The following is a 12,783-nucleotide window of genomic DNA, read 5'->3' on the forward strand; positions in this document are numbered from 1 at the left end:
TAATAAACTAATTCTGATTTTTTTTAAATTAAAAAATTTTTGTTTATTTCCACATAGAATTTAATAGATTTAAGCGTGAGCATCTGAATTTTTAAGAAGATTCTTTCCATGAATCATTAGCTTTATTGTCATGTTTATATATTCTTAATAGTATAATGTGCTAACTGCTAAGTTATGGTGATGTGGTTGAAATGCCCTAATACTTTTTTTCACAGCAAGATTTATAGTTCATGATATACCTTAGAAAATTTATAACAGAAAACTTCTTCCTTTGTTAGGGATAGAAGGATACACTAACAATCTTGAACAGTTGGGAATTTTGTGGTCTTTACAACTGTGTATTCCATGAGCTATTATTTCATGTTCAAACATGTTTTTACTAGAATTTTGTGAGGTTCTGTCTTACCTCATATTTTAAATCAGACCACTCTCCATTCCATAAGAGAAATATTACAAAGAATCACTGAATGTTCTGAGAAGTACTTTGATCATCTTGAAAAAAAGATAAATTAAGATCTGAAGAAAGAGCAATATTTGTACATGTTTCTTGGAATTTTAATTGGGAAAAAAGCATCACCAAGTATGGTGCACGTAATGGTGTGATCACTAAGGATGATAAGGTAATCATCTCTATAGTCTGCTCTCATTGGCTTGGTGGGAGATGTCCTTATCTTTACTTCCAGGGTAGGGATGATAAATGTTAATAAAATGTCAGAATTTTAAGAAAATAGGTACGAATATTGATTTTTATTATTTTGAAAGTATTGTCTTGAAAGAGGCTATTTTCTCTACCAAAATATGGTGAAAGTAGGGTGCAACCCATCAGAAGGATGTCAGAGAATTACAGACATCCTTTTGGAGAGCCCAGTAGCTTTAATCTGGATCTGCCCAACAACTGTGATCTAAAAAGTGATACTGAGGCACTTGAGGGTTCCTACGGAGATTTTTCACTAACGTTTTTAGGTAATACCTCAGGCGGCTGGTTTTCTCTTGAATTTCTAACAAGTAGCTTGAATTGTTAACAAATCATTGATATGTATTAAGCATACCTTTTTCTTTCTTGCTGAATATGGATGAAGAATGAGTGATTAGGTATGGCTAGCATATAGCAAATGTTTGAATCACTCTTTTAAACAATTATTCTAAATGAGTATATGGAAAAACCCAAACCACAAGATTTTATTGTGGAGATTAAATGACTTCACCCAATCAGCCTAAGGTTTGGAAATCATCTAGAAAATTAGCTAGAATATAAAAAAATAGTATATCACTGAATAAAAAGTTGAAAGTGTCTAGTTTGTAAATCACCTTGTCTGAATTTAAAAGGTTTGTATGGATTTTAAAGCAGTTTTTCTGTAAAAGATTCCTGCTCTTAAAAATGAAACTGAGTATCTTTAATTTGTCCAAGTGTAATTGTGTGATTTTTACTGAAAATGTAAAATGTTCATATGGCTTTGATTTATCAATTTCTCATCATCATTTTTCCAGTTATTGAGTAGGTAAATGGAATTAACTATAATTATTTTTTCTTGTGCTTGCCAGGATTTTTTTGGTTGCTCTTATTGTTATTTTGGTTTTGTTTGTTTTGGATACACACCATATTTTAACCTGCTTCTACTATTTTATATTCATCTTTGTAGAGACCATAATAATTTTGTAACTTGTACCTTTCCTTTTGTAACAGAAAGAAGCAGTTGTATACTGACTTTCAAAAACTATTACTTTTATCTAAATTACAACAGATATACTTTAAAATAGGATCTGTTTTTACCTAGTTCAAAAAGTTTTCTTTGTTCTTCCATGAAAGTGACTGAATTTAATAGTACAATTTACCTCTTTGACAAAGTAACACTTTTTAAAGATGGCTAAATTATAAGACTTATCTCTGATTCTTTTCTGTTTGTTTTTTTAAATAGTATTTTTAAATTTACTTTTTATTTTATATTGGGGTGTAGTTGATTTACAATGTTATGTTAGTTTCAGGTGTACTGCAGAGTGGTTCAGTTATAATGTGTATCCATTCTTTTATCTCTGATTCTTTTATAGGTGATGCAGAAGATGGCGAAGAATACGATGACCCTTTTGCTGGGCCTCCAGACACTATTTCATTAGCCTCAGAAAGATATGATAAAGATGATGAAGCTCCCTCTGATGGTATGTTACATTTTCCCATAGACTATACCTCTTGACACTCAACACAGAACAATGCAATATGTAAAGGTGGTGGTCTTGTCAGAAAGCAGATAAACACAGAAGCTTCAGTTAACTTACCTTTACCAGAACCTTTTAAGGAACAGAAGAGCTCTCTCTAGTGGTTTTCCTAAGTATGTAGTTCCTTCCTCTCCTAGAAAATTTTCTTTACTTGAATTTTGAGGACAGTACTTGTATCATATGATCATATAAATATTATTAGTATACTTGTTGGTTAATTTAATATTATCAGATTCTTGCTTAATTTTATTGGGCTGCTTAATGGCTTGTTGTATTATTTATTTTATAAATAATGAAAAAGGTTTTTGATCTCTTTTTTCCTGAAAACTTCATACAAAATGAGTTCATAAAATATTAAATTAATTATTCCTACATTGCCTTCTCTCATCGAGACAAGTTTTCATCAAATGCTTCTTTTATATACATTTTAATTTTTCTAATTGTCATCTAAAAATATCCCACATTATACAGTAATATTATAGTATTTTGTATTAATTGAAATGGTAATAAAATTGATTCTTTATCTCTTAGTAATTTTTAAAAACTTCCAAAGTTAATAAAACTTGTTTTTACTGTAGCATGTACTTTGTTGTGCCACCCAGTTAAGTGCACCTGAACTATAGAGACCTCTGAGGGTGATATATAGTTACAAATTAAGAATGCATATTGATAAATTAGCCATGCATATTAATTTGTGGCACTCAAAGTTTCACATAGACATAGAAATGAATAATGCCTTCTGCCACTATATGATGATCAAACTGTGCAGTTCCATCTCTAAATACAATTGCTGAATGAAAATATGCTTCCTGCAACAGAGCACTCCACATTTTATGTTATCCAGATTATTCCCTTTGGAAACATAAATTGCTTTTATGAGGTATAAAATTATGTCTATTGCAGAACAGGGATAAGTCAAGTACATGCTTAAGTGATAAACATTCTAACCACTGATTCAGAACAACACAATCTTTTTTTTTATATTCAGAACTTTGTACAATGCGTAGCAACAATAATCATATCCATTTTGTGTCGAATTCTACATTTTGGCAAACATTTAATATCTACTTTTAAAAGGAAAGAATTTCTTTCTCTTATAGGCTCTATTTTTTTTTTTTAAAGTGCATATTTCTCTTCAGTTACACTTAGTATATGAAACAGAGCATTACCCTTTCTAACTTATCTTCAAAAGCATTTCTACTAGAAAATGTTTTATCATCGATGAAGTAATATTTTCAGGCAAAACAATAAATTATTGTTTGGGTTGAACTATTTTTCAGACACATTACAATGTTTTGTTTTGCTTGTCTGTAAAATGTTAGTATACAGCAATGAGTTTGTTTATATGTATACATGTATGAAGAATATTTATCTTATGAAAATATATATACATATACATACATACAAATATATTCATAGAATATATATGCTCAGGCTTTCTCAAAATAGCATAAATATTTTGATGTACAAGAGAGCATTATGTACCTTCTTGAAAAAATCACAACCTAAGAAATCCAACAATTAAATATCTGTGAGAGCCAGTGATTTGTTAGGAAAAGTGAATTGCTATTGTATAGTGCATTTGCATGATTTTTTTATGGGTAAATAATGTATCATATGTTTGGTTTCATAACCAGATATACAGGAAATATATTAATAGCACAAGAAGATTTATTGTTAAAGCATTGTCAATATTTGAATATTGTTTAATAAATTATATTTGTGTGTAACATTTAAATTTTAACTTGTTAAATATTGCATTTTCATCAGTGTTTAAGCAATTCCTAGGTTGAAATTTTAACCTCTGGTATTAATTTTTGGTATATAAGCAGCGCTATTTTTGATAATTTTATATTTTCTCCTAAGAATGTTATGTTAATTTAAAACTACTAGTTGAACTTTTTAAATTTCCACTCTGAAGTATTATCTAATCGTATTGGTGTTTCCTCCCTGCAAGTTAGATTTCATATGTGTTCTCTCTCCTTGGCTGAATGAAGTTTCCTTCATTGTGTGGCCTCAGTCTAATGATATATTAATTATAAAATGATAATGCATTTAACAATAAGTGTAACTAAATTAGCATGGGTCACCAAAAGGCCTTTTGTCAAATCAGATTGTTGTTTTGTCCTTTTGACTTTTACCTTATGGTAGGCACTAAACAAAGTATTTCAACTTTGATGGATTATAAACTCCAAACATGATGTGTATTTTTCATAATGCTAATGTAATTTTCAAGGTACTGAAAAGGTCAAACCTGCACATCTCTATGCATTCTAAGTCTGTCTTTTCCTTTAATATTTCTTTTTCTCTGTTCCTCTGGTTCAAAAGTTCACTCAGTTCCCAAATGGCTACCTAATTTTCCAGTTATTCCCTCAAGCCATATGTGTTTTGGTTTCTTTATGGTTTATTAGGTACTGTAGGAAAGTAGCATAAGTTATATCTTCTAATGAAATTCAAGCACACTTCAGTGATGCTTCGACTTGATTGCTGATAGCAATTAAATCACAGCCAAGGAGAATAATGCATATTCTCACAAGGTCCAGACGCCCTATAGAAATTGAAAGGGAATGAAAATAGAAAACAAAAACAAAGTCTTCAAACCCTGCCAGACACACTGTTTCCAGCCTGCCTTTTTTTTTTTTTTTATTGGCCAATTGCCTGATTGATAGCAAAATCATAACTTGCTGCATGCTAACAGGCAGAGTTCACTTGTAGGTTATTGTGAACTGATAAAGGGTTAGATGGAGTTTTGATTTTCGCATTGGACCTTGGTACACTGGATTAATGGAATTTCAATGAGCGACTAGAGTAGCCACAGCTTTGTCAGAGAAACAAATGGAGATTCTATAGTCATGTCTACTCATTAATACTAGTTGCCTGAAAGGTGTGCTGCTTCCCTATACAAAAGAGTTGATAAAATTGATTTTCGAATGGTTCTTTGAAAAAAAATACCTTATTGATGAGCAGAATTGTAACATAAATGGTGACAGATTTTTGTAAAGTTTGTAGCTTAAAAATATTGTACTTTGTAATTTTTCTTCTCTCTCTTTAGAAACACTTTTTAATTTTTGAGGGAAATACATTTCATAAATGATTTCATGACTGCTGTTAGTTACATTTTGATTTGGTAACACAAAAATTATGTTTATTAGAAATTTCATTTTATTAACTTTATGCTCTTATTTTTTTTGAAAAACAAATCATAATGGTTTCTAGGCTTTTGTAGGTCACTGTTAGTTTAATGCTATCATATGGCTGGATATATTGAAGTGTTAATAGAAATGATGCATGTCAGTAATCATATAAAATTAGAGATAATAAAACTTAAGACCTTGAAGAATATCCCTTATCATACATGTTAAAATGTTTGTTTAGGCACTAAGACAGTAGATGCAGAGTAGCTTTTAGATACCATATAATGACTTGGGTTTCTGTTTTTCTGTTCTGAAACCATTTTTCATTCATTTCCATTATTTGTGAAGGAAAGCTGCTCACTGTGTAGCGTGGAAGGTCCCTAAGGTGAGGCGAAAGGATTCAGTGAGCTAGAGGACGTGTATTGGCCCGCCCATCGATGTTAGGTCGAAGAATCCCAGTGGACATTTGTTACAAATCTGATTCAGTCCTAGACCATAATCACTTTGTGGATAGAATCTGGAACCTCTAGGGCGTGCATACAGAAAGAGACAAAATGAAGCTTAAGATAGAAAATAGTCATTCGTTGTCCTGGTATTTTCTTAACTAAAAATTTTCAAGTAATAGAGGCTACTAAAAACTGTGGACATTACAAGAACATAGGTTTGTATGAAAAAATACTTGTTTAGGTATGCAACTATTTTAAAAGTTTTGGATTAAGAAAAAAGGCTATGCTGTTTTGATCATCATTTATAATAGTAGAATATGTTTTTTCGTTTTTTGGTATAGTTCTTAAGAAAAATCAGTATATGAAAATTTGAATTTATAAAGCATATAAATCATTTATTCCAATTGATTACTTTGATTATCTCTATGATGCCTATAAATAATGAACTCTCATAATGCATCTACAGCCAGCTTAGATATATACACTTCTATGTGCACAATCTAGATTTAATGTGTCAGTTTTTACACATTATACACGATCTTTTGAGGAAGATTTTTTTTTTTAAATGTAAAGTTTAGGTGTAGCACTAGTCAGTTCTTATAAAAGCCAAGCAATAGATGTGTTATTTTTCTCTGTTTTCCAGTAGAATGTAAGTAATGTTTAAAACTAGGAAAAGCAAGGTTCTTTTCTATGGCCAAGCAGCCTGTGGGATCCTGCCCAACCAGGGATGGAATCCATACCCGCTTCAGTGGGAGTACAGTTTTAACCACTGGATCACCACCGAAGTCCAACAAGTCTCTTTCAGTAACTGGCCTTTTAGGGTAAATGTTTTCCAACCACAGTGTCATGTGACTTTTGATAGTAAAAATCATGCTATGTAGTTTAATCTAAATTTTGAGAATTTAGATTAATTTGCAACTTACACATTTCTTTGTATACATAACCTATTGTTGCACTTGTGTTTTTATTTTTATTTTTTGCTTTCTTTTTTTTTACAATTGTATTTATTTATCTGTTTTTGACTGTGCTGAGTCTTCATGGCTGTTCTCTAGTTGTGGTGCATGGGCTACTCCTTGCATGCTGTTCCCTTGTTGTGGAGCATGGGCTCTCGGGCATGAAGGCTTCAGTAGTTGTGGCATGTGGGCTCAGGGGTTGTAATTCCTGGGCTCTAGAACACAGGCTCAATAGTTGTGGCCAGTGGGCCTGGCTGCTCCTTGGCATGTGGGCTCTTCCAGAATTAAACTCATGTCTCCTGCACTCTCAGCTGGATTCTTTACCACTGAGCCACCAGAGAAGCCCTGGGCATTCTTTTAATATACGATTTGCTAGCTTGTGTTATAGTAGTATAAGAACAATGCTTATTTTAGTCCTTCTGTAATATGGATAGTCTAACTTCAAGTACTTTAGTAGAAGTGAGGGGTTATAGATTGGGGAAATGACAAAAAGTAGAAAACATATTTTTACACTCAATATTGTGTGTTTGGAGATATAAAGTATTGTTGTTCGGTCACTCAGTTGTGTCTGACTCTTTGCGACCCCATGGACTGTGGCATGCCAGGCTACCCTGTCCTTTACCGTCTCCTGGAGCTTGCTCAAATTCATGTCCATTGAGTCGGTAATGCCATTCAACCATCTCATCCTCTGTCATCCCCTTCTCTTCTTGCCTTCAATCTTTCCAGTATCAGGGTCTTTTCCAATGAGTCAGCTCTTCACATCAGGTAGGCAAAGCATTGGAGCTTCAGATTCGGCATCAGTCTTTCCAGTGAATATTCAGGACTGATTTCCTTTAGGATGGACTGGTTGGATCTCCTTGCAGTCCAAGGGACTCTCCAGAGTCTTCTCCAACACCACAGTTCAGAAGCATCAATGATTCAGCACTCAGTCTTCTTTATGGTCCAACTCTCACATCCGTACATAGCTACTGGAAAAACCATAGCTTTGATTATACAGACCTTTGTTGGCAAAGTGATGTCTCTGATTTTTAATATGCTGTCTAGGTTGGTCATAGGTTTTCTGCCAAGGAGCAGTCTTTTACTTTCATGGCTGCAGTCACCATCTGCAGTGATTTTGGAGCCCCCCAAAATAAAGTCTCTCTGTTTCCATTGTTTCTCCATCTATTTGCCATGAAGTGATGGGACTGGATGCCATGATCTTAGTTTTTCAAATGTTGAGTTTTAAGCCAACTTTTTCACTCTCCTCTTTCACTTTCATCAAGAGTCTCTTTAGTTCTTGGCTTTCTGCCATAAGAGTGGTGTCATCTGCGTATCTGAGGTTATTGATATTTCTCCCGTCAATCTTGATTCCGGCTTGTGCTTCATCCAGCCCAGCATTTCGCATGCTGTACTCTGCATATAAGTTAAATAAACAGGGTGACAATATACAGCCTTGGCATACTCCTTTCCCAATTTGGAACCAGTCTGTTGTTCCATGTCCGGTTCTAACTGTTGCTTCTTGTCCTGCATACAGATTTCTCAGGAGGCAGGTAAGGTGGTCTGGTATTCCCATCTCTTTAAGAATCATTAAGTTCTAACAAGGAAGATTCCAAAAGTGATAACTATTATGTGTTAAAATATCTATTTGATCTGGTCTATGCCAGGGCAAATAATTGGTTTCATTGATTTTCTTCCCTTATTTGTTGATTAAATCAGTTACATGTTTTGGCATTATGTTGAATAAACCAAAACACAAACTTTATGCCTTCATTCAGAGAGGTTGTGGAGTCAGTTGTAAACTGAGGGCTTTTTTTTCTTTTTTGATTGAGCTTTACATGTTTCCTGAAGTTTGCTAGAGAGAAAGTGGGAGAACATTCAGAGTAGAAGTCTAAAAACCAGGTTTTCGTACTGACTGATAATCATTTTGTTGTCAAGATGAAGTCACTCAGCCTCTTTGGCTTTTTATTTTTATTTTGGCTTTTGAAATGAAGAGTTTGGACTAGATGATTATTTAGAAGTTCCCTGAATCTCCAAATGCTTGTGTCCACATTTCAGAATTAGTAAATGTAATGATGGCACAGAGATGATTTCCTTGAGGAGGTAATAACCAGAAGTGATGTTGAATAGGAGGGAGTGGAGGGGGTCTTGCTGCTGCTGCTGCTGAGTCATTTCAGTTGTGTCCGACTCTGTGTGACCCCATAGATGGTAGCCCACCACGCTCCCCCGTCCCTGGGATTCTCCAGGCAAGAACACTGGAGTGGGTTGCCATTTCCTTCTCCAATGCAGGAAAGTGAAAAGTGAAAGTCAAGTTGCTTAGTCATGTCCAACTCTTAGCAACCCCATGGACTGCAGCCTACCAGGCTCCTCCATCCATGGGATTTTCCAGGCAAGAGTACTGGAGTGGGGTGCCATTGCCTTCTCCAGAGGGGGTCTTAGAGGTAAGCAAATGGTGGGCAGTAAAAGCCAAATAACAAATTAAGGAGTTCACCTTTGATAGTCCCAAATTAAGAGAGGCCTGAAGCAATAGACTGATGTAATGAGTGCATATTTAAGGGAGATTGTCCTGGCAGTTAATTGTTGGATGAATTAAGGCAAAGAGACCATCTCATGGAGGTAGCAAGCTAAATGCTTTGCTACTGGATTGCCCAAAAAGTTCATTTGGGTTTTTCTGTAAGCTGTTAATGTTATTTTTAACTGTGACAGTGTCTTTGTGAGGTAGCTTTATCACTGTTTGACCATGGAGGAAACTCAGATAGATTAAGTGAAGGTCACATAAGTGGCAGAACTGAAATTTGAATTCATGTCTGACTTGAAGAACCAGGCTCTACTCTCAAAACCACTATATTTTGCCTCTTCTCCTACTAAAATATTGTTGCTCTTGGTTCAGAGGGTGTTCATAAGAGCCAGGGTTAGTGTAATAGACATTGCGTTGAAAAGGAAGGGTTTCTCTTAACCCCTCCCTACCCAAACAACGGACTGCAGACCAGCTACAGCAGTGTCACCTGGGAGCTTGTTAGAAATGCTCAGTCCCTGTCCCCACCAACACCTACTGAATCTGAGTTAGCATTTAAACAAGAGCCCTAGGTACCAGGAAAGTTTCAGAAGCTCTCTTCTAATTGCATTGATTACATTGGCCTCTGTGGCTGGAAAGAAAGGTGAGCCATTGTACTTGGGCTGAATATGCAGGTGTGTAGTAGGCATGGCACCGAACCATCCCTAGAAGTAGGTAAAAATATTCTCTACTTCCTGCACTCCTCTGTGGTCCCTGAACTCGCTGTATAGGGCCCCTTCCCAACACTACTGTCTCTGGGTAGCTGTCCCATTTCTGAGTATGTTTCCCTCTCAGATCAAACTCTCAGTTAAGTACATTGAAAAGGCTCTGATAAATTACCCCCAGGAATGTTTGCATGTTAATAGAGGAATAGCTTAACTCAGGGGAGGTCAGTTCCCACTCACAGATCTTTAGATACCAGCACTTGGCCGTGGTAAAGATATTTTTGGCCAATGCAGAATACTGTATCTTAAAAGATTTAGGCACATAACAGACTTATCTTCCTTGATGTGTGTGTGTGTGTGTGTGTGTGTGTGTGTATATATATATATATATATATATATATATTTGAATTTGGTCTGTAGTCTTTGTTTGGTTGAAGTCACAATGTACAGCTTCCTGTTTTCAGTCGTGTCTCCTGTTTGCAACCTGTCCCAAAGTGTGAATTAATAATAGTTTCAACATTGAAAAGCAAAGGTTAAGACCATAGACTGACCCACTTGATTTTAGGGGAAGGCATTCTATCCTGGCACAGAATTCCAAAGAGAGCTCCCTTTCTCTGAGACAGATTCATGAGAGGTGACTGTGCTGGTGGTTGGGGTATCATCTTTAGGAAGGAAACAGGATTAAGCCATCTTTGTGTGTTAGTCATGGGCTTCCCTGGTGGCTCAGATGGTAAAGAATCTGCCTGTAGTTCAGGAGACTTGGGTTTGATCCCTGGGTCAAGAAGAGCCTTTAATTAATATTTATTGAGAAATAAGCCTGGCTGGGAAAGATTGAAGATGGGAGGAGAAGGGGATGACAGAGGATGAGATGGTTGGATGGCATCACTGGCTCAGTGGATATGAGTTTCAGTAAACTCCAGGAGTTGGTGATGGACAGGGAGGCCTGGCATGCTACAGTCCATGGGGTTGCAAAGAGTCAGACATGACTGAGCAACTGAACTGAACTGAAGTCTGGCATTGAACCGATTTCTTCATGTACATTATTTCCTTTAGTTGACTCAGAACTGCCTCATGTGGGAGACATTTTCTCTATTCTGCTGTTGTGGAAACTGAGACTCAAAAAGTTTTAGGTCTCTTGACTGTCATATCCAACTTAGAAATGGCAACTTCAGTTCCTTTGATCTTTTTATGCCATGCTACTTAAAAAATTGGACTAGTTTTTTTTTCTACTTACAAGAGACATGCATTTGGTTAAAAATAAAAATGATCAGAAGGGTATACAATAAAAGGTAAAAGTCTCCTTTTCCACCCTGCCCAAACACCAGAGGCAGCCACTTACTTCCCTGGTGGCTCAGATGATAAAGAATCTGCCTGCAATGCAGGAGACCCAGGTTTGATCCCTGAGTCAGGAAGATCCCCTGGAGACGAGAATGGCAATCCACTCCAGTGTTCTTGCCTAGTGAATTGCGTGTACAGAGCAGCCTGGCAGGCCACAGTCCATGCAGTCACGAGGAGTCAGACACAACTGAGCTACTAACACACACATGCCAGTTACCATAATAACTTTGGTCACACTACTTCTAGTTCTTGTCTGATCAACTTTGAATGTACACCTTTCCCAATTTGGAACCAGTCTGTTGTTACATGTCCGGTTCTAACTGTTGCTCCTTGACCTGCATACAGGTTTCTCAGGAGGCAGGTCAGGAGGTTTGGTATTCCCATCTCTTTAAGAGTTTTCCATAGTTTGTTGTGATCCATACAGTCAAAGGCTTTGGCATAGTCAATAAAGCAGAAGCAGATGTTTTTCTGGAACTCTCTTGCTTTTTCAATGATCCAATGGATGTTGACCATTTGTTCTCTGGTTCCTTTGCCCTTTCTCAATCCAGTTTGAACATCTGGAAGTTCTTGGTTCACGTACTGTTGAAGCCTGGCTTGGAGAATTTTGAGCATTACATTACTAGTGTATGAGATGAGTGCAATTGGGCGGTAGTTTTAACATTCTTTGGCCTTGACTTTCTTTGGGATTGGAAAGAAAACTGACATTTTCCAGTCCTGTGGCCACTGCTGAGTTTTCTAAATTTGCTGGCATATTGAGTACAGCACTTTCACAAGATCATCTTTTAGGATTTGAAATAGCTCAGCTGGAATTCCATAATCTCCATTAGCTTTGTTCATAGTGAAGCTTCCTAAGGCCCATTTGACTTCACATTCCAGGATGTCTGGCTCTAGGTGAGCGATCACACTATCGTGATTATCTGGGGTTGTGAAGATCTTTTTTGTACAGTTCTTCTATGTGTTCTTGCCACCTCTTCTTAATATATTCTGCTTCTGTTAGGTCCATAACATTTCTGTCCTTTATTGTGCTCATCTTTGAATGAAATGTCCACTTGGTAGCTCTAATTTTCTTGAAGAGATCTTTAGTCTTTCACAGTCTATTGTTTTCCTCTATTTCTTTGCATTGATCACTGAGGAAGGCTTTCTTATCTCTCCTTGCTATTCTTTGGAACTCTCCATTCAAATGAGTATATCTTTCCTTTTCTTGTTCTCTGCATTTAGGGACATATCCTAGCCTACCTTTAATGTTATTGTTGCTTAGTGGATACTTTAAAAACTGTGGAAATGACAAATAGTAATTTTTCTTCATGTGCCTTTTGCAGCTCAGTGAACTTTAACATAACTTTTAAAAAAGAATTCTTGCTTTGTGTAGTTAGGTATCACTCCCCTCATTTAGCAATATCATCTATGCCTTTTAAAATGTAAATGCAATAAGGATTATTGCCTTACACATATAAATGAATATTCACATGATGCTTCTTTCACGTCAGTTTTATTTTAACGGATTAT

The 12,783-nt window shown here is 35.9% G+C and overlaps 1 protein-coding gene across 1 annotated transcript in view; it reads left to right on the forward strand.

Annotated features, from left to right (window-relative positions):
- The window catches only part of SKAP2 (src kinase associated phosphoprotein 2), a 163,568-nt gene that overhangs the window by 15,518 nt on the left and 135,267 nt on the right, over positions 1 to 12,783 (forward strand). Inside the window, exon 4 of the mRNA XM_065939120.1 lies at positions 2,047 to 2,154. Coding sequence (XP_065795192.1) covers positions 2,047 to 2,154 — 108 coding nt within the window. The remainder of the gene's footprint in view (positions 1 to 2,046; positions 2,155 to 12,783) is intronic.

This window comes from Muntiacus reevesi, chromosome 6, assembly GCF_963930625.1.
Source record: "Muntiacus reevesi chromosome 6, mMunRee1.1, whole genome shotgun sequence".
In the NCBI taxonomy this organism is placed as follows: Eukaryota; Metazoa; Chordata; class Mammalia; order Artiodactyla; family Cervidae; genus Muntiacus; species Muntiacus reevesi.